The sequence below is a fragment of the Pelodiscus sinensis genome, chromosome 4 (genome assembly GCF_049634645.1).
Source record: "Pelodiscus sinensis isolate JC-2024 chromosome 4, ASM4963464v1, whole genome shotgun sequence".
Classification (NCBI taxonomy): domain Eukaryota; kingdom Metazoa; phylum Chordata; order Testudines; family Trionychidae; genus Pelodiscus; species Pelodiscus sinensis.
The window spans coordinates 72262889-72289159 of NC_134714.1; the positions used below are offsets into that span (position 1 = coordinate 72262889).

Consider the following 26271-nt stretch of genomic DNA (forward strand, 5'->3'; position numbering starts at 1 on the left):
GTGAGGGAGGGACTGGGAGGCGGGGCCACGATTGGCGGTGGGAGCCCTGTGGTCGCGTGCAAAAGCCAGGAGGGGCATGGTGGGGCGGGGGGAGTGGCTGGGACTCCCAGCCACTCCCCCCGTCCAGCTTCTGCACACGACCAGAGGCTCCCAGCACCAATCGTGGCCCTGCCTCCTTGTTGGGAGCCTCTGGTTGCGTGCAGAAACTAGGCGGGGGGAGTGGCTCCCAGCCCCTCCCCCGCCCGGCTTCTATGAGCAACTAGAGGGAGCGCCTGCCGGGGGCACAGACTGTTGGACTCTGGCGGCAGCCAGTGGCTGCACCCCACCCCCGCCAGCTCTGCTTCCGGCCCCCCCTTCTTCCGGCCCCTGATCCCTCCCCAGCTCTGCTTCCCGCCCCCCACTTCCTCCTGGCCAGCCCCGCGGCCTCCTCTTCCCCCACCAGACCCACCTCTCGCCCCTTTCTGGCCGGCCCCACCCCTCTCCTGGCTGGTCTCTCCTCCCCCACCCAAAGGTCAAGTGTGTCCGTTTTTTTGGGTGGGGTCTACCTGGTAACCCTATTTACAGGGCCCAGGGCCACCACAGTTGCCACAGTAACTGTCCCCTTTACCTCCCCTTCCCTCTGTATGCCTGCCCTGTTGGTGGGTCTGAGGGTGGAGAAAGGTTTTAAAAGGGAATAACTTTGTCATCACCCTAAACGAGTTTAACCCTTCCCCTACTCCAAAACAATTACTATTACATCCTTCAAATATTCACAGTTATCATGTCTTAATCACTGCTTAGCCAACCAATACACAGTGTCCTAAGTTCATCCTGGTGTAATGCAACTGACTTGAATAACCATACACTAAGGATGTTAAGAAGCAGGTAACTGACTGATCGTGTACTCAATAAAAATTGTATCAAGTAACACAATTAGTCAATAAGCTGTGGCTCTGCAGTTTAAATGGAGTAGGAGCCGGGCGTGCAGGCAGACCAGCTCCTACTCCATTTAAACTGCAAAACCACAGGAGGGGTAGGTCTGGGACCTGGCGCAAGCCAGGACTCAGCTGTCCCAGCTCGCGCTGGGTCCCAGACCAGGTTCCCTGCTGTGGCTCTGCCTTTTAAATGTAGTAAGAGTTTGGCTGCTCTAACTACATTTAAAAAGCAGAGTCACAGCACAAGTGGCTCCTAGAGCCAGCACAATCTGTGACTGAATAGTTCTGGCTCGCGCCAGTTCCGGGACCACGGTGGCTCTGCCTCCCCTCCATGCAGTATGGAGACGGTGCTGGGGAGAACCGGCTTTTCAGCCCGTTCCCCACAGCACTAACTTCTGCTTCAGAGGCAGCAAGTATGGGGCAGTGAGTAGTTGTGTAGTGACTCAACTATCCGATAAGCCTAAGTGTACTGGGTAGTCAGCCACTCGAGTAATCGCTTACATACCTAGGAACCTCAGCATGAGCTGAAGAAGGATGGTTATAGGACTTCTGACTTACGGGAGAACAAGGTTTGAAACTGGATTGGAAAAGTGCTTGTCTTCCAGTATGAATGAATAAATGATACCCTACGAGGAGGAATCTGACTTTAAGTATTCCTGCATTGGAACAAATGTTGCACGGAGCGAGAGGGGGCTGAGGACAAGAAATCTGCAAAGCCATGCCATGCCTTCCACTAACCCATGTACATAGGCCACTGACCAGCCTTCGGGAGCTACAGTTTCAATATCAAATTGGTTGATCTACAAATGAAAAACTACGAAGTCATTAAAAAATTCTGTGAGCCAGCCAGATCCTAACCTAAGAATGATTTAATCAACCAAGAAACTCTGAGGATCTCCTTTCTCATTTTCTGAAATAGGCATCTAGTCCACACCATGGCAGACTGGGGCCAGAAACTGAAGACAGGCCTCCTGCAGGACATAGCAACAAGCTTATCAGACAGACCATAACTGGTCTTTTTTGAGCCTTGTGACAAGCACAGATGAAAACTCAACTGCCCACAATTATCAGCTATGCTAGGAATGAACCAGGTAGCCCATGCATGTGTCAACTTACAGCAGTGTCAGCCACAGCAATGTGCATAACTCCCAGTGGATTCTATGGAGACATTATCCCTGTGTATATACCTCAAGTGATAACCCCATGAACTCCTACCTAGAGTTGTTTAAAACTCAGAATGCCCCTTTCTGTGGGAAAATTGCAACATTTTTAAAGGAAAAAAGTCACTAGTTCAAAATGAAAAGTAGCAACTTCGCAATTTCCTGCAGAAGAGTAATTCTGGAAAAAACATTTTGACATAACCAGAATGTTTAATTTAGAAAATTAATAACCAACCTATCTTCTGGAAGCCAAAGCTCTGACGCTCCTGGCTCAGCTGTGGGTCCCAAATGCCTTGCTGTCTAGCCAAAAGGACTGGCTGACCAAGACTTCCAAATCCAAGGCAGGCCACCACTGAGGCTACGTCTACACTGTGGGTTTTTTGCGGAAGAGGAAATGCAAATGGAGTGTTCAGTTGCATATCTTCTTCCGATCCTTTTTGTGGAAGAGGTTTTGGTGATAAAAAGCCCTGTGTAGACGAGGCCATTTGTCAGAAAAAAAACTCTTTTGTGCAAGAGCCCTTATTCCTAAAAAAATAAGGTTTACAGGCTCTTGTGCAAAAGGTTTTTTTTCTGACAAATGGCCCCATCTACACAGAGCTTTTTATTGCAAAAACCTCTCCGCAAAAAGGATCGGCAGAAGATATGCAAATGAGAGCATGAGATATGCAAATGTGTGCTCCATTTGCATTTCCTCTTCCGCAAAAAACCTGCAGTATAGATGCAGCCTGAGGGTACAAAGGATGCAAGAATCCATGCTAGCTTTGGAACCTGCTTATGTTCTGAAGAAGATCAGAGGCAGCCCATATGGACCCAGGGACCATTTCAATGGCAGTGAATCAGCATTTTCCCATGGGAAAACATTCAATTGAAAATTTTTCGACCAGCTCTACCCGTAACCCCTGAAGTATCTCACTGATTAAAACATCCTGAAACAAGGCCTGCATTTCTCTTTTGCTAGCTTTTGAAAATGCCCAAAGGCTCCCAATGAAATCAAGTCCTGCTCTGCAGGTGATGTGCAAATGTATAGGAAGATGCAGCCCCTGCTCTAAAATGCTTACATTCTATATAAGACACAACCTGTGACTAAAAAACAGAAGGGAAGCTTGGGGGGGGGGGGGAAGATGCAAGAAATAATTAGATCACATAGTTACACAGATTAGGAGTTGCACAACTTAGTGGTTCTAAATCATCTATTTAAAAAAAATCCATCTAATCCCCAAGCACCACACCACCTAGTCCTCAACGCTTGGCTGATTTCTTGCAAACATCACCGCAGAAATGGCTCCAGAGGAGGGACAGGAAGGAGGCGAGATTAGTGGCCACACAGATTCATTCAAAGAGAGCATTTTAGGGACAATGGGCATCATGAAAGCATGGAACCATTTGTGGAAGAAACTGACTAAAAGGCCAAAGGGTCACAGTGATTCTGTCTGGCCCTAGAATCTATGAAATGGAGGCTACATGTGGGAAGAGACGAGAATGAATGAGCAGGAAGGAGCAGACTTCTGAAGGGTCTTGAAGGCAAAGAGAAGCTTGAATATGATGACTCAGGATTTCTAATGGAATGACTGTGGTAGTAATCAAAAAGCTCTTAAAAGTTAATAGCTGTTTTGTTACCGGTGGGAAATGAGTTGGGGTAGATTAATGCAATTCTCAGCAAGGTACGTACACACTTCCCAAAAGCCAGTCCCACACATTGATGACTGTTCACAGCAGAAAGCGAATGGGGCACAGAGACTGCACTTGTCTCCAAACCCTGGAAGTCATTTCTTCGAGTCTCCCTGGCAGAGGGCAGCATAGGCAAAAGCTTGTTCTTCTACTGCTCCTGATGTGCTTTTTTAAACAAGCCTATTTACTTAGGAAGTTCTAACATGTTTAGAAACCTTAGCTATATAAATATCAGAAACAACCATTATCATTCCAACAAGTAGCAGAGGGGTAGCCATGTTAGTCTGAATCTGCATAAACAACAAGAAGTCCTGTGGCACCTTATAGACTAACAGACTTATTGGAGCATAAGATTTCGTGGGCAAAGACTCACTTCATCATGTGCATCTGACGAAGTGGGTCTTTGCCCACAAAAACTTATGCTCCATATATAGAATAACTAAATATGTGTCTATAAGGTGCCACAGGACTTCTCATTGTTTATCATTACAACAATGAGCCTTAAAGAGAGATTTTGCAGGATTACAGATCTTCCTATTTCACAGGAAATTAGTCAGCATCATTAAATTACAAATTACAGACAGCGTCATTAGAAACCAAATGTTGTTTCTAGTGATTTTATTAAATAGAAAGAAATCTCTAGTTATACATAGACATACTAGGTCTGTTTAATATTGAATGTTAACATTAAATAACTGGCCAGGCGTAGTGAATACATTGATTATTGAATAAAAGGTAAGCAATTATTTAAATATCTATCTGTCTCATCTATTTTGCTGGGTATATAATTGGCGTATTAATTTTTCCATAACCACAGCCTCCCCCCCACACACTTTTTTTTAAACAATTTCTCCAAGGATTGGTATGTTTTTCTTTTTCCAGTGAAAGGCTGCCAATAGTTGGGCAGTGCTAGAAGACAAGAGATTAATTCTTTTTCTCCTTGTGCCTGTCCATTTCCACTATGAAGCCTCAGGTGGATTACCGAAGGATGGTTTGATAGGAAACGTCTAAGAACATGTAGTGTTTTGCTACAGACTGCATCCTAATACTCTCTCTGACTGGACATAGCCACCTTCCATGCATTCAATTATTTTCCACTACAATTTCTTCACCATTTATTCCATTCCATCTGTTTCTCTATTTCTGACTATTTTAAGGTGCCATTGACATAGAAACTTAAAAACATTTTCTTTTATTATGCTACCAGCTGGTGTTGCTGGTCCTCTTTTCCTGATCAAACTCCATTCCTGTGGAGTAATTTGTCTAGCGACGTGTCACATACAGACATTTTTTGGTTAGGTAAGCTACCTGCAAAGATTGATATGAATTAGTTCTAGAGACAAGTGGGTGCGGTAATATATTTTATCGGATCAAACTTCTGTTGGTGAGAGAGACACGCTTTCACAGTTAAAGTGCTCTTCTTCGGGTCAGGAAAATGTACTCAGAATGTACATCTACAGTGCAATTAGAAACCTGCAACTCGTCTGTGCCAGCAGACTCCGGGCTCACACTGACTGGGCTAAGAGGCTGTTTAACTGCAGTATAGACATTCCAGCTTAGGCTGCATCCTTAGCTCCAGCACCCTCCCATCTTTCAGAGTCCTAGTGCCTGGGCTCCAACCTAAGCATGTACACTCAATTAAATAGCCCCTTACTGCGATTCCAAGTCAGCTAGTACAGGCCAGTCCTGGGTTTTTAATGACATTACAGACATATACAGAGTGTCACAGGTAAAGAATGGAACCGATTGTTAGCACGAGTTAATACATATTTCAAGAGAGTACTGAAGATGAAGTGGCCCATTAACAGCTCTCCGGTCCTTCTGAGGAGAGGAGATTAATAGGGGGGAAAAAGGTAGCTCAGGATGGGGGTTGGCTGTGGGCTATAGATTACTATAAGAAGAATTATAATTTTTTTGTTTTCCTAATTGACCAGCTACCATCACTGCTATTCAAGGTAGCTCTCTATATGAGATTGTTTTCTAGACAGTTGAGTGGAAAAATGAAGGACTTCAATTATTCAAGGCTGTGAAACTGGCACCTTTCTCCAGCATTAGATTCACTTTACATTTCCAATATTTAAAGAGAAAGTGGTCCCTTCAAACTTAGCATGAAAACTCAGCAATGGCCAAAGAGTAAAGTGCCACCTTTTGTTTCATGCAGTGTTACAGCCCTGTTGGTCCCAGGAGATGAGAGAGACAAGGTAGATAAGGCAAGATATTTTATTGAACCAACTTCCGTTGATGAGACAGAAACTTTCAAGCTATACAGCACTCTTCTTTAGGTTCTTTTGCTTCAGTTTTCACCAAAAAGGTGACCAGTGATTGGACAACTAACACAGCATCACGGGCTAAAAGAAAGAAAGAACAAGTTAAGAATTACTTAGGGTACATCTACCTTTAAAATGCTACCACAGCTCAGCTGCACTCCTGCAACTAGGTCACTGTAGTCCTTCAGTGTAGACCAGATTGGACAAGTTAAACATCAAGTTGCAGGCCCTGACAAAATACAGCCTAGAATACTTAAGGAACTGGCTGAAGAGATCTCCAAGCCATTAGTGATTATCTTTGAAGATAGGAGAGGTCCTAGACTACTGGGAAAGGATGGATATGCAGCCTACCTATAATAAGAGAATAAGGACAACCCAGGGAATTATAGGCCAGACAGCTTAATTTCAGTACCCAGAAAGATAATGGAGCAAATAATCTAACAGTCAGTTTGTAAGCAGTTAGAAGATAATTATATAATAATCAACATGGATTTGTTCTTGTCAACTCAGCCGACGGAATAATAAGCCTTGTCAGCCAGAGGGGGTGTGTGGAGGAAGCAGAAGCTGTGATAGACCTCACCTTTACTAAGATTTTTGAGACTGTCTCACATGACCTCAACCAGGAAAATATAGTCTAGACAACCCTACAATAAGGTGAGGACACTAGTTGAAAAACCACATTCCGAGAGTAGCTATCAGGGGTTCAGTGTCAATCTGGAAGAGCATATTGAGTGGAATCCCACAGGGATTTGTCCTAGATCAGTTTCTATTCAATATCTTCATAAATGATTTTCATTACAGCATAGTCAATACACTTATATGTTTTGCAAGGGACACCAAGCGGAGAGGTTTGCAAGAACTTTGGAAGATAGGATTAGAATTCAAAATGGTCTTAATCAACTGGAGAAATGAACTGAAATAAACCAGATGAAATTCAATATGGCTAAATGCAAAGTACTCTGCTTAGGACAGGGTGTACTCTTGCAGCTGCACCGCTGTAGTGCTTCAGTGAAGATTCTATTGTGCCAACAGAAGAACTTCTCTTGTCAGTGTAGATAATCCAGCTCCATGAGAAGCATTAGCTATATTGACAGGAGAAGCCCTCCCAGCAGCATAGCACTGGCTACATCCAGGTTTAAGTTAGTATAATTGCATCACTTGGGGGTAAATTTTTCACACCCTAAGTGATGTAGTTATACTGATGAAGGTTTTTAAGTGTAGACCTACCCTCAGGAAGAAACAATCAACTGTGCAAATACAAAATTGGAAATGAATGCCTTAGCAGAAGTACTGCAGAAAAAAGATCTGGGCATTATAGTGGACCTCAAGCTATAGTTAATAATGTAATCCTGTTGCAGAAAAAGTTGGTATCATTCTGGGAGCGTTGTAAGCAAGACAAGATAAGTAATTCTTCTGTTCTGATAAGGCCTCAGTTGGAATATTGTGTCCTGGGTACCACACTTTGGGAAAGATGTAGACAAACTGGAGAAAGTCCAGAGAAGAGCAAAAAAATGATTAAAGGTCTAGAAAACATGATCTATGGGAAAACTTAGCTTTGTTTAATCTGAAGAAGAGAAGACTGAGGGGGATGTACCAGTCTTCAAGTATGAAAGGGTTATTATAAAGAGGATGATAAATTGTTCTCCTTAACCACTAAGGAGTAGGACAAAAAGTAATGGGCTTAAATTGCCAGAAGGGAGATGTAGTTAAGGTATTAGGAGAATTTTTCTAATTGTAAGGGTAGTTAAGCAACAGAACAAATTACCTGGGAAGATTGTGCAGTCTCCATCATTGGAGGTTTTAAGAACAAGTTGGACAAACACTTGTCATTGATGGTCTTGATAATACTTAGTCTTGCCTCATTGCAGGGGACTGGACTAGATGACCCATCAAAGACCATTTGGGGCCTAAATTTGTATGATTCTATATTTTGTCTGAACAATGCTAAACTAGGGCATCATGTGATATCTTTTTTTCCTTTTAGTAGCTTCCTTACCAATCTGCTGATGGAATCATAGAATGAAAAGGGCTAACTTTTAAAATTACATATCATCCTCTCCTACTGCATGTGTGGGAACAGACGGTACCAAACTCCCATTGCCTTGCCTGGCAATGTCTCTGTGGTTAATCATAAAATCTGCTGACAGGACAGAAGCCAAGAACCTCTACCTGCAAGGGCACTTTCAAGGCAAATGCCTGACAATCTAAGTTTAAAGGACTGTGCTACCTAATAGAAATCTGGTTTTATGATCAGAACTAGAATAGCCGGCCTAGGACTGCAATAAGAAGGATAGTGTTATGGCAGTAAGATTGAGGTTTCAAATGCCTAGTTTGCCAACTGGGATTTGGCTGTCAGCCATTAGTATGACCTGGGGAGGAGATACAGAGAGAGAGTCTGATGTTGTGGGCCAACAACACACTCATTCCAAACCCCTTTCCCAGGAATCAAATCTTTACTCAAGCTTGTTTGACTTTGCTAGAGGAATATGCCCAAATTCCAAGGAGAAAATAGCAGGTTTCTGGCTCACATGTGAATAGAGAGATGTTAAAGGAAGTTAGTGGGATTGAGCTAATTCTTCCTTTCCCCTTTCCTTGCAAATAATGCAATGGGAAGACTAAAAGGTTATCTTGCTCTAGTCCCTCCTACCCAATATTTTCAACACACAACCCAATATCCTGGTATAGTCTAACAACTATGAGATGTGGTTCTTTACATAGCTATCTGCAGAAATCATGCAGTCCTAGACATTTTCCCTTTTGAGGCCCACTCTGCATCAATGTTCCCTCTAATTTTTCCATCCATCCATGTGCAGAATACATTTTGATATGTGCACTGAGGCATGTGCAGATGTGCACCACCAATAGAAACACATGCTGCTGGCTGTGGGCAGCTGTAGGCACTTTGCTAATCAACTGGATGGCACCTGAATCTCTCCTGGGTGGTTGCCCAAGAGCCTGGCTTACAGGGAACACTGCTTTGCATGTGAGCACATCTGAGAGCGAGCACAACTATGATGGTGACATTCTATTCTGATGCTGGACACTCTCCATTGCACAAGCTGCATCCAGGTTAGCAGTAGAGAAATGATCAAAAAGTGTGGTGATGTGGGACAAACAGAGCAGGGAAGATTTGCAACATATAAGTGGATTGTGCTAATGTGTCATGTGCATGAGTGATCAAAAATGCAGAACACAGTCTGCTTGCTTGTCAAAGCTATCCTTCCTAGAGTCTCTCATGTTATGGTGGATTAAGGCCAAATCAGCTGATCCGTGCCCTGTCCTCCAAATATTTTCCCAGATGAATTTTCCCTCCCTAAACCTCACCCTCATCTCCTTCCACTTCCCTGCCTGAGGGTGGCAAACGTATCTTAGATGCTTTTTCAGGGTAACTTACCCACTTCTGAAGTGAAGTTTTTTAAGGGACATTTCTTCAAACTAGTGGAGAACTGGGGGCTAAAAGTTCCCCTAGCTGGTTTGTATGTATAAAGGCACAGGTGATTTTTAACAAGGCCGAAGTTAGTTCCTTATGGTTCTCAGTTCCTTATTCAAAGATTTCTTTTTAAACAGGTCATCACTAAGTATAAATGTTTAAGACATTTCACCAAAGTGAGAGTAAATTGTATAATAATATGTGTTCATGTTTTTGAGAATACACAAGCAAGGCCTCAAACCCACATTGTGCCTCTTAAAGTCGGTCTCTTTCCCATTCTAGGCTGACACCTTCCCAATCACGTGTAGTGTCCTGTCCAGTACATCCTGTATCTAGTGGCAGCAGATCCCTGCCAATCTCTCTAATCTGTCTTAGAGAGAATATGAATACAATAAAAAAAGAATGATAACCAAAGAAGATTACATGAATCCAATCACCAGCTAAGCCAAAGGAGTTGAGTCGTTGTGGGTTTAGCAGTAATACTTCTCCATTCATGCTGCCCAGAAGGCACTTGTTCATTGCAAGGGTGCAATAAGGCAGTCTCTGCCCATTTCCCCAGCTGACTGTCCACAGAATAAAGGAAGAACATTAAGACATCATTAATATAGTGCTTTTATTAACTTACAATGGAGAATGGCAATAAAAGGATATAAAGCTCACACCTTCCCATTAGCCTCATCCAGGGGCCACAAATTGTAAGGCAGAGAATAAAAACTGCAAATAAGCCAGGCACATAGCAGCACTAACGTGGGAACCATGAAGACAGTGTCTCTGTATTTACAATAGCATGGGGGATGCTTGCCACTGTACTGTATGGCATATATACTGTATGCACACACACTCTCACATCCTGTGTGTGAATATTACACACAAAAAGATGTTGTTATTTATGTGTGCACCCACTCCTACGAGTACTTGTACCCATGCGATCATTCATTTACATCTACACATGCAAATGGCATCCATGGGTCTATGCGCACTCACATATATTCCATCATAAACAAGTATAGCCCACATACATTCTTACACAGTAAGGGCATGTCTACACTGGGGAGTTATTTCAGAATAATTCCCCTTATTTTGAAATAACAAGGTGAGTGTCCATATTACCAACTAGGGGGGGTAATGTAGTCATACGGAGTTGCAAATGAAGCCCGGGATTTGAATCCCTCCTGTGAAAACCAGATAAATCCTGTCCTCCTTAGGATCCTAATGTACCCAAGCTTAAAATTACAGACCCATACAATATAATCCCTGCATCTCCCTAACAACAGATGCAACTTTACCAAGAATCATTCATCTCAGAGCCTGTGGTAGCTCCTGCTGTGAGCTGGACTTCAAAAGGCATGTATTTCACTGCTTTCATTGCTTTAGATAACTAGATCATTTTTGCACATTGCAGATTGACTGCAGATACAGATTTTATATCTGCACAGGGCTTGATAGATAATTAGTTATGTTTAACAGGTTGTTCTGTGACTGTATTTCTCAACTAGCAGATTCTGTTTATATCGCTGGTTTGGCCATTCAAAGCTTGCCTGCTTGCAGGGGGGACAACAGCCTTTGTGGGACCCCAGGCAAAGGTGTGGGAGGGCCCCAGCTCTCAGCAGCACTGGTACCCCTCAGCCCTCCAAGCCGTGCGAAGCAGCACTCCGGCCATGATGTAAAGGACTTGGGGCTCCAGCTGCTGCCACTGCTGCAGTAGAAGCGGCCGGAAACCCTGGTCCCTTTGAATCACTGAGCCCTGGGGCCAGTGCCCCTTACCCTCTCCCCTCTCCGTTGGCAGGTCTACCTGCTTGGATACCTCCAGGTGCTCAAGTGGGGAAGACCTAGTGTAATTCCCAGGAGAGAAAATTAATAGCACTGCAATGAACAAGCATCTAAGGCCTTACCTACTCTGGTGGAGGGGATTTGTAGCAGCATGCTACAGGGAAAAGCAGGCTGTGTCCACACTAGGGTGTGTTGCCACACGTGACAGTGACAGGCTCTGGCAGTGAGACACTGCTCTGGTACAACAGCAGTATGGGCAGGAGAGGCACTGTTTGGGCACAGAGCACTGTGCAGGGCACATACCCTAAGGTTCTGGTGTATTCACATAAGCAATGCCTGCCCACCTGCACTGCTCCTTACACTGTGTGCCTCCTGGCGTGGGCATGTGTACCCTACATGCTGCTGTAAATGTAGAAAAAGCTGAAGGAGCATAATGGTCGCTAAGGACCTGCTTCTGCGCTCACTGAGCCAAAGCCTCTGCTGCAGCTGAGCAGCACTGAGCAGAACTGAAATGGAGGAATGCAAAAGCATCTGTTCCACTCCTATGCTGGGGCTGCTGGCCTCTGGACTGACCCCTATCTTACAATGAACCAACATGACTGGCTGTGGAAGGGAGCATTGCTAGGCTTTCCTTGTATTCCTGCAGGCTCTGGCTGCCACGAAGGTCCCTTGGGGACAGGGCTGTTCTAATTACAGTAAAACTCCGGTGGTCCGGCATCCAATGGTCCAGCACTCCTGATGGTCCGGCACCATCTGGAACCTGGAAGTGCTCCGGGCAGCTGGACAATTGGAGCTGCTCTGCCCCCGGCTTCCCCGATTCAGCCACTGCTGAAACTGACCAGTGGCTGACTCCGGGAAGCCCGGGGCAGAGCATGCTGTACCCCTGGCTTCCGGAGTCAGCCGCTGGTCAGTTTCAGCAGCAGCTGACTTGGGGAAGTCTGGGGCAGAGCAGCTGGGGTGCTGCCAGGTTGGTCCTGCAGCGCCGAGGGGCGCATCCCCTCCACTCCACCCCAGACTCCTCATAATCCCCCCTTCCTATAGTCCGGCATATTTGATAATCTGGCATCCTCTGGGTCCTAAAGGTGCCGTATAATTGGCAGTTTACTGTAATACCAAATGCTATTATTCCTGCACCAGTAGTCAGGACCAGGTGGCTGGGGCCAGGAGCAGTGATGGTGGTTTTAACAGCACCATGGATCCCCTTGCACCAGAGGAATCCTCCTGCAGCTGTCCATGTCACTGGAGCTGCACAAACCAGCCTTAACCGATTTGGGGTGCTTCCATTGATTAGTGTCCCCATTGAGCACGTGCTTGATTTTCAGAGATGCTGAGCTCTCAGCCCTACTATTGAAGCAGCTCTTCTGAAAAATCAGGCCCATGTCTGTTGAGAAGGGCACCCAAGTATTGTTGCAATCAGAATCAGTAGCCACTTCTGAAAGTCTGAGCCTAACTACTGTATTAGTGGATGGCAGCAAGTGGAGCAATCAATAGAGCACTCTGGGCATCACGCCTCAGTGCCTTGTTTTTGCAAAGTGATGAGCGAATGGTGGCACTGACAGCATCCGGCCACCTAAGGAGGCGCTGCAGTCCCCTTCATGGTCTGCCCTGTCACGGTGCACTGGAGAACCGTAACTGGCAGTAAAAACATGTATCCGCTTCAAGAAGGGTGCTCTGGAGGAAATGGGTTCTTATGATTAAGGCACAAAATTAGGAGCATCTGAATTGCTAGCTCTGCTATAAACTAAGTGTAACCTCATGCAAATCACTTACATTGTCTCTGCCTAACAAATGGAGAGAACAAGACTTCCCTCCCTTTCAGGAATCCTGTGAGGTTTATGTCATTGACCTTTGTACAATGCCTGGAGATCCTCAGATAGAAAGTACTATAGAGAAGGATAAAACAGGTCTAGTGTAAAACTTCTGGGGAGTTAGAAGCAGAGAGTAAAAGATTACTTTTTGATACATAGAACATGATAGTCTCTGCTAGCTTGTCCCAGACAAACATAGACAAATCAGGTTTCTGAAATGCTACCTGTTATTTAATAGAGACCAAAATGGCAGCTTCCAAACACCTTTTAGAGTAAAGGTACAACTGGGGGAAACAAATGTCGTGTCTCCAGTACTTTCTGTCTTACATACTTTTATGGACGCCCAAAGCAAAGGCAGTGTATAACATTTTAAAAAAATCCTTCCTTCCATCTTATCCTGGAACTCTCTCATGTAGTATAATTACCCTTCAAGGGCCTTTCAACTTTATTGAACCTTTTACCATTTATTGTGTTCCTGAAAATGGTCCAGCAACATTCTCTCACATCCTTTTGTTGTTCTTTTGCTAGCAATTCTGTAGCAGCTTTATCCACATCTCCTACCCCGCCCCCCAAAAAGCATAATCTTCTTTCTGTCACACCAAGGTTGAGATGCTGTGGAAGCAGTCCTTCAAAAACCAGGCATCGTATTAGCTGCCACTTACCAATCTGGGACTCCTGACATTCCTCATAATAATCCTCAGAAAAGATTGTGTTTCTCTTTCTGACCAAACATGTCCCTTACGAGTCTCCAATAGAGTAGTTTTGCCATGTTCTTAGATCCGAGTTCACAGGTCCTAGGGGATACAGGGATGAGGAAAGGATACACTTCAAAAACATATTAACTATTCATTAAAGTCCATCCTTTCCTTGCTACTGTAATTTGTCCCCAAAGACCTTTACATTCCTTCTTCCTTTTCTGATTGGGCCCTTCTCAGCCAATTCTAGTAAAGGTTCCTTCAGCCTAATACAAAACAAACAAACCCCAAACCACTGAGCTCTGTATCTCTATTGTAAAAAAAAGCAAATGTGCAACTTAAGAACAGACTCTGATGTTTTGCCATTGGTGGGCACGTCTGTTAGGAAAGAGCCACAGTATTTAAAGCTGGGAAAGGCAGGTCCCCTAAAAAGTTTCTGTGGGAATAAACCACTCTCTGGCTGGATTCCAGCAATTAGCATACCACAAGGATTAGTCGACTGCCTCCGTGGTTTGCAAAGTGTATCATTAGCAATGGAAACATATTGTACAGCAAAGGGAATTAGTGGTGAGTCTTAGTCTCTATTACCAAGGCGCTCTTCAAGGCAGACACTTGAAAAATAAAGGACAATCAGCAACCCTAGAAGCTCAGTTATTATGGCACAGGTATGGCTGGCTCCACCACATAGTCAATGCTAATTTGTCCATAGAACAAAGAGGGCAAAGAACTATAGATCTACCTTGTACAGAGCTTGGGATCCAAGGGAGTAGTTCCCACATAGCAAGTCTGCCTCCACTGCCTTGAGGTGTCATTTTCACATTTGCAAAGAGGGCATAAGAGGCTACCAGATAGCATACATGCATTTTACCCGACATCACATTCACCCTGCCGTGATGCAAGCAAGTACACAAGGATCAGGACAGTAGAGAACAGGGCCAGGAGGGGCAGCTAGAGTCAGAAAAGTCACCATATAAATGAGGGACCAGATTCCTCAGTAAGGGACAGCTGCTTGGTTCTACTCTGACTGAAATGTGGCTCTAAAGATGGCTTAACTAGTCAAAGGTAAACCTCCCAGAGCAAGGGGGATATGCACCACCCTTCTCCTTGCTGCCAGTATCATAGAAAAAAAGATGGCATGCCCAGGATGCCTCTACACTTGAACACTATTGATCTTAAACAGCATTTTTATCCACTGGGGCTACTGCAGTCTGAAATAATGTAGTGCACCTTTCATGCTATTCTAACTGCAAGGGGACCAGTCCCTGAACAGAGCAGTACCATGCACAAACATGCTGCCACCCCTACTTGCATCCTCTGCATTTTGGCTTGGGCCAAGGGTCGGGCCGAAGACTGACTCCCATGTTGATTCGCTCTCGGTGATTTCTAGGGCCAACATGCTCTGCCTGTGGATCTAAAGATCATTTTTCTAACCGTTGGTGCCATGAACTCCTCTTAGTATTGCAGAATTCAGCTATGTCTTTCTGCGTTTCATAGTCTTTCCAGACATAAATATTCTAAAATTGAAACTTAGCTGGCAATTCAGTTTGGATGGGAGCGGCCAGCCTTTTGTGAAGCTATCCTGCAGTTTCCTGGGGCATTGAAACAGTCCTGAAATAACTTCAGGGCTGACGCAACTTCACCACAGTATGACAAATTATCTGCAATACATCCTCCTTGATGTACTAACAACTTTGCCTCAGAGGGCAAAAGTCGCCAAGGCTGCTAGTGGCAATCCCATGCCCAGTCTTTCGCAGGGCAGGCTAGCAGGGTTTTAGAAGTGTCACTTAATGGAAGCCGCCTTTTCCAGGGGGGCAGGGAATGCTGGCACACTGAGCTCTCACTCCCTTCCCATGAGCTAGCACTCCAAGTAGGAGCCGATACCTATATGCTCTGATGGAGGAGGTCAACATGGTTCCAATGAAGGCAGGGATGCAGTGGGCCAGGGAGACAAGGATTTGAGCCTTATCACATAGGGCTGAGCCTTGCTTGAAGGAGGCGAGACTTTCCAGATTGCTGCTTTAGATTCCTCCAACCTGCTAACTACACACGCACAATTCTACTAGCTTCTCAATGACCACAGAGATGAAGGCAGAGAAGGAAATAAGAGGCTGGGAGTATGGAGTTGGAACCTCCTCCATTTGGGAAAGGCTACAGGACAAAACGAGTGATCTGAGGCAGGGCACTAGTGGAGGTGGGATGGGGAAGTGCAGTGGTTGTGCAATGGAGGAGTAAGGAAGCTACTGGAGGAAGTATGACAGAAGGTGTGTTAGTTCATAGATTCTGAAGCAGATGGGACCGTTGTGATCATGTAATCTGATTTCCTCCCTCACGCAGGCCATAGAACTTCCCTGAATTAGTTCCTGTTTGAACACTGGCCTTTTAGAAAAAACACCAACCTTGATTTTAAAGTTGTCAGTGCTATTACAACCCATAAGCTGTGCCAGTGGCTAACTACCTGCACTGTCAAAATGTAACCCCTGCTTTGCAAAGGCCTTGCCGGGGTGGGCTATCTGGCAGACAAGCTAATGAATCCTCCCACACCTTTGTTATATGTAGGTAGTCACCTTCTGTGAGGAGCTAGTGAAAATGCATTTGCTTCTCTGTGGCTATTCCTGGGCCAAGATAAATACAGGAATACCTGAACACTTCAAATCGCTTCTCATTTCTAATCACTTCGTATCAGGCTCCTTCAGACAAACCTGGCTGAGTACCTCAACTGCCTGGAAAGCAAAGGCCATTTTCCTCTTATTGTTGGTCTGCTGGTGGATCACTGAGAGCAGGCCACACTCAAGTATAAACAAGACATCCATTGAAAGAAATAAAGGAGGAGAGCACAAAGCTGCTGCTGTATGCCCAAGAAGTGAATACAGAGAGTAAAGATGGACTTAGAGGATACATTTGAGCAGTTTAGTCCTTCAAAGTAGAATAACGGCTGTGTTTAAAAAGCCTATTTAGAACTACCTTAATCTTTACTACTCAAGACAGAGATCTTGGAATCATCGTGGACAGTTCTCTGAAAACATCCACTCAGTGTACAGCAGCAGTTAAAGAGGCGAACAAAATGTTGTGAATCATTAAGAAAAGGATAGAGAATAAGACAAGAAATATAACACTGTCGCTATATAAATCTATGGTGCTCCTACATCTTGAATACTGCATGAAGATGTGGTCATCTCATCTCAAAAAAGATACACTGGAATTGGAAAAGTTTCAGAAAAGCAACAAAAATGGTTAGGGGTGCGAAATACCTGCCACATGAGGAGAGATTAATCAGACTGGGACTTTTCAGCTTGGAAAAGTGATGAATAAGGGGGGATATAATAAAGATTTATGAAATCATTACTGATGTGGAGAAAGTAGATAAGGAAATGAACTAAATCAATTCATAGAAGATTGGTCCATCAACAGCTACTAGCCAGAATGGGCAGGGATGGTGTTCCTAGCCTCTGTTTGCCAGAAGCTGGGAATGGGCAAGAGAGGAGGGATCACTTGATGATTACCTGTCCTGTTCATTGCTTCTGGGGCACCTGGCACTGACCACCGTCAGAAGACAGGATAGTGGGCTAGACAGACATTTGGTCTGACCCAGAATGGCTGTTCTTACGAATGTTTGGTTCAAGTCCACAGTTAACATAGGAGGTATAATTCCAAACTGGACCACTGGGCATCTACTCATTGTGGCTTCTCCCTGGCAGACCAGCACCACTCTGTACTGGATGCAGGAAGAAAACACAGTAAGTGAAGCAAAGGCTAATGGGAAGATTATTACTGGTTATTATTTCACTGACTAAAGTGCATCTTCCTTAGATTGGTTTAAGTATTGGACAGCCAGAAAAACACAATTTAAATAGTGTTCAGGCAAGTCAAAGTTGAGCAGAGTCCTGTACAGACAACAGACCTGCTCAGGGAGGTTAAGGAGATAGTGATTTCTCCTGGTACAAGTCACTCTTCCAGTTTTATTGAAAAGAAGTTTGTTGCAGCTTCTCGGGCAAATGTTTCTGTGCTGGACTACTACTCTCTTCTTAAATACCAATTTTTAAATGGTTTCCTGTAATCTGGCATTGCTATCTGAAGAGATGGGCAAAAGCTAATTCAAACAGCCTTTAGAAACCATTCTCAAGACTAACCAGTTTTAAAAATTGGTTTTCTAGCTCAGTCTTTTGTTGTGTAAATGGCGTGTTAAGTCTTAGCCCCATCACCCAGCAGAGGCCATATGCACTATCAGAAAATCACACCAACTGTCATTGTGTTACCTAAGTTGGATACATAGAACATTACAGTTCAACTAAAAGCCCTTTTCAAAGTAAATGTGCTAAAACTTAAAGTACACAGGAATGAGAAATGCTCCCTTGTCTTCTACCCTTTCTGATTGTGTCTTACCACCAGATACTTCCCAGCAAAGCAGAAACTTCCTTTCTTATTATTACTATAGCATTTATACTGAAATACATCTGGATAGCTCAACCAGTTTAGGGGTGCCTATGCTCTAAACACTTGTGGAGGCACACAGCAAATGACAGTCCTTGCCCCAAAGAGCTGTCCGTACCAATAGCGTTTCTTAGTCAGCGCTGGATTCCTTTTAGAAACGGGGAATTTGAAAACTAAACTCCAGTTTGCTTTCTGAGTGAGGCTGTTGGAACTGTCCTGTCTTGTTGGCCCCTCTCCCCCATTCCAAAGCACACTTGGCTCCCACTCTCTGGTTTTCTTGTATATGTTTCAGTTCCAGTGATGGACAGTCACATATTTCTATAATCAAACCATTGCCACAGTTAACACTATTTGACTCTCACTAGTGTTATCCTCAGCAGAGAAGCCAGTTCCCTTAGTTGACTGGAGTTCTGAATTCCCCCCTGCTATCCTTAAAGGTCTCTCCAGGGCAGCATTGAGGCAGACTGCTGTAGGGAAAGTAGATGCAGTCATTCCTGGTGCTTTGCTTTCTTTTGTATAAACAGAACATGTGAATCTTCCAAACTGTCAAACCAACACCATTCACACAAACACTGACTTTACTTTACAAACACATTAATGACAGTCACTCAGGGCCCTCAAGACATATGAGCATAGAGGAGCCAAGGACAAGTGTAGGGCCTACCACATCTACATGGTTTGCTCAATTATTTAATCTGACCACCTTGGTGTCAGGCAGTGGTCGTGTCCCAGGTAATTTCAAACTGAATGTTTTCTTGTTAAACACACACACACACACACACACACACACACACACACACACACACACACACACACAATTTACCTTGCTCACCACCCACCCACCCACACACCACCGTTGAAACATAATGTACCTTGCTCACTCCTTTGAGAGGCCCATTTTCAAGGCACTCCACCACATTTTGGAGGCCAAATCCCAATGCACAGGCTGCTCCCAGTTGTAAGGTAGAGAGGACCCTGTTCTGCCCAGTTTGCATACTACATAGCAGCTCACGCTGCAAAATAAGTTCCCAGAGGAAGTGGTGTGGAGGCCATTTCCTGCCTGCAAAGTTCTCTGGCAGCTGCTATAATTTTTAGTTCACGCCACTCAAGAAATTTAAGCCCCAAAAATCAGTTTTGTTAGGAGAAGAAAAAAAGTCCTGAGCAGCCTTAACTCATAAACATTTCAGTGGACTCCTCTGAGAGAGATGAGGGAACTCCTCACCTTGCAGAAGGCACTCAGCCCCTCACAGAGTCAGGTCCTAACCGCGTTTGCCACACTCTGCAGTGGAAGGAAGAGCAGCATCACTGTGGTGAACCTGCAGCATTTTCAGAAAAGCTCTTGATTCCTACAAGAATACATGGCCCTTTAACTGAACCACCAGCTGATCTCTCTCTGTTGAAATGCAACATAAATCTTACCCAGGTGACATATAACTAACAGTTGTTATATGGAGAGAGAATGGTCTCAGCCAGCCATGGCACAGGTATCTCTACTGTTAATGACGCTACACTGTTCTGTAATAGGAGTCTCAGAGATTGGTATATTTCCTGCCCTGGACCTTGCCATCCATATGTCGACAGCATTTATAGTTAGCTTAACCACTGGTTTCAATCTTCAAGCTGAGTTTTACTTAGCAGTGGACATAGTTCATGCCTCTTTTTAGGAGAAAACATCTAAATAACTACTTCATTCAATAGTTTTAAAGATAAATTTAGTTGGTAGCTGAACACTAAGGCCCTGCTCCTTCCTTAATGAGTTCACATAGGTCTTAGGAATGCTGATAATTGCACCTCCCAGGGACACACTTATTGAGGCTTAGTCCCTTAACATATCATTATTAAGCCTTGGTACCATTCTGATTTATCACCTATTCACCTAACAGGTAATAACTAGCCTATGAAGTCTAAGTAAACCTTTGATTTCAGCATGCACATATTGTACAATGCAACTGTTCCTTTATCTTCTTCTCCTACTGGACAGCAACTAGCACAAAGTCCGTCAGATGGGGGTTTGAGTAAACATGGCACCTAAATGCTGTGGTGATGGGCTCCTGAAAACTATTTAGTCTAGAATACAGTTTCTAAATGTCAGTGAAACACAGTTTGGTACTGTCCACTCTGGCCAAACAAACAATGTTTACATTAAATTACCTTGAATTAGTTTTAACTCATGCTTAAAACCTATTAAGCAAATATGACATCTTTTGACCTAGAACAAATGGAACCAGACACCGAGCCTATGTTGTCCCAGGGTATGGCTAGACTACAAGTTTTTGTTGGAAAAGGGTACTTTTCCAATACTTCTGATGGAAGAGGCTTTTCTGACATTTAGCTCATCTAGACTAGGCCGAATGTCAGAATTTTTTTTTTTCGAAAGCCTCCTTCTTTCTTGTAGAATGAGGAATATAGGGCTTCTGAAAGAGCGTTTGCTCTTCCATAAAAAAAAGTGGATGAGCAAATGCGTTCGTAGGACGCGGCAGAGTTTTTTTGGGCTATATCTGGTATCTCGAAACCCCCCCACAGTCTAGCCATACCCCCAGTCTCTACAAAGGGCAAAAGATTTGCAGCCTCAGTGCCTGAATCCTTGAGTCCTGGGAGTCATGTCTTTCGAACTTCATGTTGACAGCCCTAGAGTAGCAGGTCTTGGGCATTTTTCCCACTCTTCTCTTCAGGTAGGCCTCTGCACAGCATGGGGCTTATATGAAACCAAGTACAGGCAGTCCTCGAGTTACGCGGATCCAACTTATGTCGGATCTGCAGTTATGAGCGGGGATTTTCTTGCCCCGGAGGACTGGAGCGGCGGGACGCCTGGTCCTGCCGCCCACCTCCTCCGGGGCGAGAAAAGCTGCTCCCCGTCTCCCTGGTCTGCTGGGGGAGCCAGCAGGCCAGGGAGATGCTGAGCAAAGCGGCGGAGGACCCGGGCCGGACCCGCGGTGCTTCCAACTGATCTGGAAGCGCCGCGGGTCCGGCCCCGGGTCCTCCGCCACTTTGCTTAGCGTCTCCCTGGTCTGCTGGGGGGGGGGGGGGAGGGACACAGCTAGTGCCCCCCCCCAGCAGACCAGGGAGACGTGGAGCAAAGCCCGGGGCCTGTGGTAGAGCAGGTGGGGCGCTGCCGGTTGGTCCCGCAGCACCGCTCCTTGGCGCTACTGGACCAACCCGGCAGCACCCCAGCTGCTCTGCCCCGGAGTCCTGATTCAGCCGCTGCTGATCAGTTTCAGCAGTGGCTGAATCAGGACGCCTGGGGCAGAGCAGCTGGGGTGCTGCTGGGTTGGTCCAGTAGCGCCGAGGAGCGGCCGCGCTACTGGACCAGCCCAGCAGCACCCGAGCTGCTCTGCCCCAGGCGTCCCCAAGTCAGCCGCTGCTGAAACTGACCAGCGGCTGACTACAGGAAGCCCGAGGCAGAGTTGCTCTGCCCCGGGCTTCCTGGAATCAGCTGCTGATCAGTTTCAGCAGCAGCTGATTTGGGGACGCCTGGGGTTCTTAAGTTGAATCTGTATGTAAGTCGGAACTGGCGTCCAGATTCAGCCGCTGTTGAAACTGATCAGTTTCAGCAGCAGCTGAATCTGGATGCCAGTTCCGACTTACATACAGATTCAACTTAAGAATAAACCTACAGTCCCTATCTTGTACGTAACCCAGAGACTGCCTGTAGGTACTTCACTCTAGAGGAGTATATTGTGTTATGTCATCTAGTCTAAGAGGTGCATTATCAGCGGCAAGCAAGACTTCAAGGGTATGTCTAGACTACATGGCTCCGTCGATGGAGCCATGTAAACTAGTTTACCCAGCATAGGCAAAGAAGCGGGGATTTAAATAATCCCTGCTTCATTAAAATAAACACGGCTGGCGCGCTGTGCCGATGATCAGCTGATCCGGCACAGCATGGCAGTCTGTTTCACGAAGCATAAGGGATCGGTCGGCAAAGGCTTCCCCAGCTGACAGATCCGTGTCTAGACTGCCACGCTGTGCCGGATCAGCTGATCGTCGGCACAGCGCGCCGGCCATGTTTATTTTAATGAAGCGGGGATTATTTAAATTCCCGCTTCTTTGCCTATGCCCGGTAAACTAGTTTACATGGCTCTGTCGATGGAGCCATGTAGTCTAGACATACCCCAACTGTTCAACTCTATCCACACTAAAAGGAAGAGATGTTGATAAAATCCACAAGTACTGGACTAATTTCAAAATGTATGCAATCAATCCTTATATTAAAGACACCTCACAGGGCCTGATTCGCCACTGCATTGCATCTTGTGCAGTCACTCACACCTGAATAGAGTCAATGTAAAAGACTATCATTCAGATTTCGTAGCTTTATACGCTCCCTTTAAACTTAGCCTTGTGCTGGCATGCAACCTATAAAGTGAAACTGAGCAGTCTAATTTCACTGTCTGAGATGAGTAAAGTCCAAAGAACAGAAAAACAGCTTCAGTGAAGCAAAGATTTTCAAAAAATTATTTGCAGAGTAATGATAAAAATGTTATTGTGGTATTAGTCAGGCAGGCAAGGGAACTTTAAACGGTATATATACAGACTTAGATATGGGAAGCAGCTACTCTGTAGAGTGCACGTCAGAGGTTTGTGTTCAGAAGTGGCTTAAATGATCATCTGTGCACTCTCCTAATCTTGGCACTGCCTCTAACCAACCTAGCTCCCCGCCTTCAGCAATCTGCTTTAATCAGCTGTTTGTAAATAGCACCAAGAGAGCAAAAACATAACAGAGGACTGGATTAGTAACAGGAGTGTCTTGGTCATGCCTGTTTCCTCTGGCCGCACCTTTTCCCCTCCTATCCCAGCAGCATCCTATGTCATCTCTGCACCACTGAAGGATCACTCTTGCTCTGGAGTGATCCTGCCAGGGCCTGTTCCACGAGCTATAGAGGCAGTTTATGCCAGCAGTGAGATACAAAGCAGCTGCGGTGCACCCGTAGGCCTGGACACATTTTTATCTCCACATCAAGTGTTAAAGTAACACTGAGAAACTGCTTCGAAGCATTTTGAGCCAAGCAACAGCCAGTGGGTGAGGGGTTTGGGAAGACAAGAAAAAATAAAGGGAGTGCAAGAAGCAGAAACAAATGACCTACTTGCATTCTGAAGAATTTTTCCCTGAGGGATTATCATTCCCTCAGCAGTCTGGTGGTATGAATGATTTTGAGCCTGCATCACTGTTCACCCACTTAGCCTCCCAGAGCTTGGCAACCTCTTTGCTGTGGAGAGAATACAAAGGGCAGGTGCAGTGCCTGCCAAGAGCAAGGAAAGGCATTCTCATGCCAAACTGACAAAACAAAACTGAGCCTTCGATTCAGGTCTCTTGGAAAAGTCCAACAAGGTGGGTGTGCTCCCTGAAGAGGTCAGCCCAATTTGCCTCTGGTCTCACTTAGGTTGGCCCACTTGGAAGAGTGACCATTCTGAGGGAGCTATGGCAGAAGTCTCAGAGTGCTGGAGCTGACTCTCAGCACATCATGCTGATAGTTCACACCTGGGTAGGATCTTCTGTCTCCTGGGGGTCCACTTCACTCCTTCTGAAGGTCCTAAGATCACCCGACTTTTAGTTGCTTTAACTACACATGAAGTGGCCTGTTGTATTTGAAAAACACTGGACTTTCAGAATTCGATCAACACTCCATCTTTCACTGACTTCTAGTATGGCCATTAAACAAGCATTTCTTCCTCCCTGGCAAGCGACAGCCCCACAGTACCACTCCTTCCATATCTCCCCTGTGACTGGAAGAATAACCACACTGAAAGGGCACCAGCAAAGCTTACTGTGTGTTTGGAGTCTCAGGTCATGAGCATCAGGTCAGGGTCGAGGTACATTGGGAGAATGGTGTGAGGTTCCAGGACTGGAACAGGTGAGGGTGACACAGAAAAACATGAGGTTCCTTTGCAAAGGTGTCCCAGCATTTGGATAAAGGACATGCTGCAGATCCAGAATGAGGAGCATCAGGGGAGGGTACCACAATTTGAACACCAGCTACGATACTGTGGCTCTCTTAGGACTGACATAAAACATGCCATTTTGTCAGCAATTTAGGTAGCAAAGACTTCGGAGGACATAAGGAGAAGACCTGCAGGATTCAGGGAGAAAAGGACAAGGACATGTCAGAATCAGAACTGAGGTGTATTTGTGAACTTGGCTGAAGGTATCTGGCACTACCAGCTGCAGAAGAGCTGCTTCCTTAGACTATGAGCTCTTTGGTGTAGGGACCATGTCTAATTATATAGCATAGTACCATGGAGCCCTGATGTTGGTTGTGACCTCCAGGTACTGCTAAATTAGAAATAACAAAAATCCTTTCACTTTCATAACCATATAATTCATATGGAAAAGAAAGCAAACAGTTGTCCTGGTAGGTCACTGACTAGGTGGCTCCAAGAACTATTTTCATTTCTTCAACTTTCTGCATCGCATGGACTCTTAAACTTAGCAAAGTATTTCTTCTGGAGAGCCTAAAGGCACATCTCCAAGCCAGACACAGGCATTTGCATTTAATAGTATGTTCCAAAACAGCTCAGCACAGTACTTACGAACAAGTAATTAAAGGGAATATCACTGCAGTACAGCCTCTCATTAGCAGTGTAATTAGTCTGCTGAAAATAATTAACATTCCCTTCTACAAAGAGAACAGAGGACCCATTACATTCATTACATCAGCTCTAAGCAAGCAAAACAAAGGCCCTAGAAGAGGGTCTTCCATTCAGGGAGATGGAAAAATAAGAATCCAGCAACAATGTGAATGTTTCATACCTAAGAAATCAGTGCATGCAAGTGCTATAGAGGATTGGTACATGTGTGAGTGCTACATGTAAGCATCTGGGCATATGACTGGTTGATGTATGTCAGGTGTTTGTGGGTAAGTGTAAGTGATAACAGGTGCACCCTGATGCATTGCTCAAGCAAGAAAGAGCTCATTGGCTGGGGCACTCAGCTGCAGGTCTCCTGCAGGCTGCCACACTAAGCAGTATAGGCAGCCAAGCAAGCTAAAGGGGCAGCAGCCTGGGGGCATGCCTGCCCCACTGGTCTGGGACTGCCCTAGCCCCAGTGCCCTCCTCCCCCATGGTGCCATTTAGGGAGGGCAGGGTGGCTGAAGCCCCCAACCCCTCTGAGATCCATACCAGGATGCTTTGCTCTTCACCTCACTCTCAGGTTGCAAGAGGAGAACACACATAATATGCCAGCAGGTCTCTTGCTCTAGGCTGGGAGGAGAGGAGGGGAGGGGAGACAGAGGAGTAAGTGACTCATGCAGTGTGCTTTCCTTTTGCTCCCTGAGGGTGATGAAGGGGAATGGAAAGCAATGTCCTGGTACAAATCGGGGAGGGGGGGACTCTGCCCCCCTCCCTAAATAGCACCCTTGTCCCCCAACTCCACCTTACATTCACATACCCCTCTGAGCCCCTCCACAAACACCCCAACTCTGACTCCTGCACCCCCCCACACACCCAGTCCCCTGTCCTAAGCCCACCCATCCCACTACCCTGCCCTAAGCCACCCTGGAGAAGGGTGCAATATGACAGTACCTGTAAGAAATTGAAGTTACTTTCAGCTCTGAGTGGTTTGCCCCTATCCCTTATTCATAGGAGCTGAGTCAGAAGGGACATATCTGACTCATGTCTGTGTGTGATTTGTGTGGATAAAATTGATATTTCTGGGAGGCTACATCTACACTCCAGGCTTCTTGCGCAAGAACTGTTTTGCACTAGAGTTCGTGCACAAAAGTTCTTGCACAAGAGCACGTCAACACTGCTGAAAGCACATCACAAAAGCAATGCACTTTTGTGCAAGAGAGCATCCACGCTGGCGGGACGCTCTTGTGCAAAGACCTGCCCCCCCAGAACCACTTAGGACAGGGCAAAAAGGCACCAGTACCTTCCGGGGGCAGGTGCTGGAACCCTGCTGAGAGACGTGCTTAAAGGGATCTCCCTAGACAGCCGTTTCTCTGCTGCTGTGTGCTTTGGGACCTCTTGTAGGGACTGAAAGCTGTCGCAGTGCCTGTTGTGGTTGCCCTCAGCCTCTTTAGACACCACAGCTCTTGCCCTAGTGCCTTTGGGGACTTTTGCCTTCTCCTTGTTATGCCATGGAGCCAGAGATAGCCCTGTGCCTGTTCTGGCCCCACACGACCATTTTGGAGTG

At 45.5% G+C, this 26271-nt stretch overlaps 1 protein-coding gene across 30 annotated transcripts in view; it reads right to left on the minus strand.

The window, feature by feature from the left end:
- The window catches only part of LOC112544175 (transmembrane protein 229B), a 71412-nt gene that overhangs the window by 5260 nt on the left and 39881 nt on the right, over positions 1-26271 (minus strand). For 8 of the 30 annotated variants that reach the window (XM_075927377.1, XM_075927379.1, XM_075927371.1 and 5 more), the window contains one exon: positions 13680-13811. The exons of 3 other annotated variants lie outside the window; for them this stretch is intronic. In XM_075927377.1, coding sequence (XP_075783492.1) covers positions 13680-13706 — 27 coding nt within the window. In that variant the 5' untranslated portion in view covers positions 13707-13811. 19 more of the 30 variants (XM_075927372.1, XM_075927368.1, XM_075927363.1 and 16 more) reach the window with 17 other exon arrangements.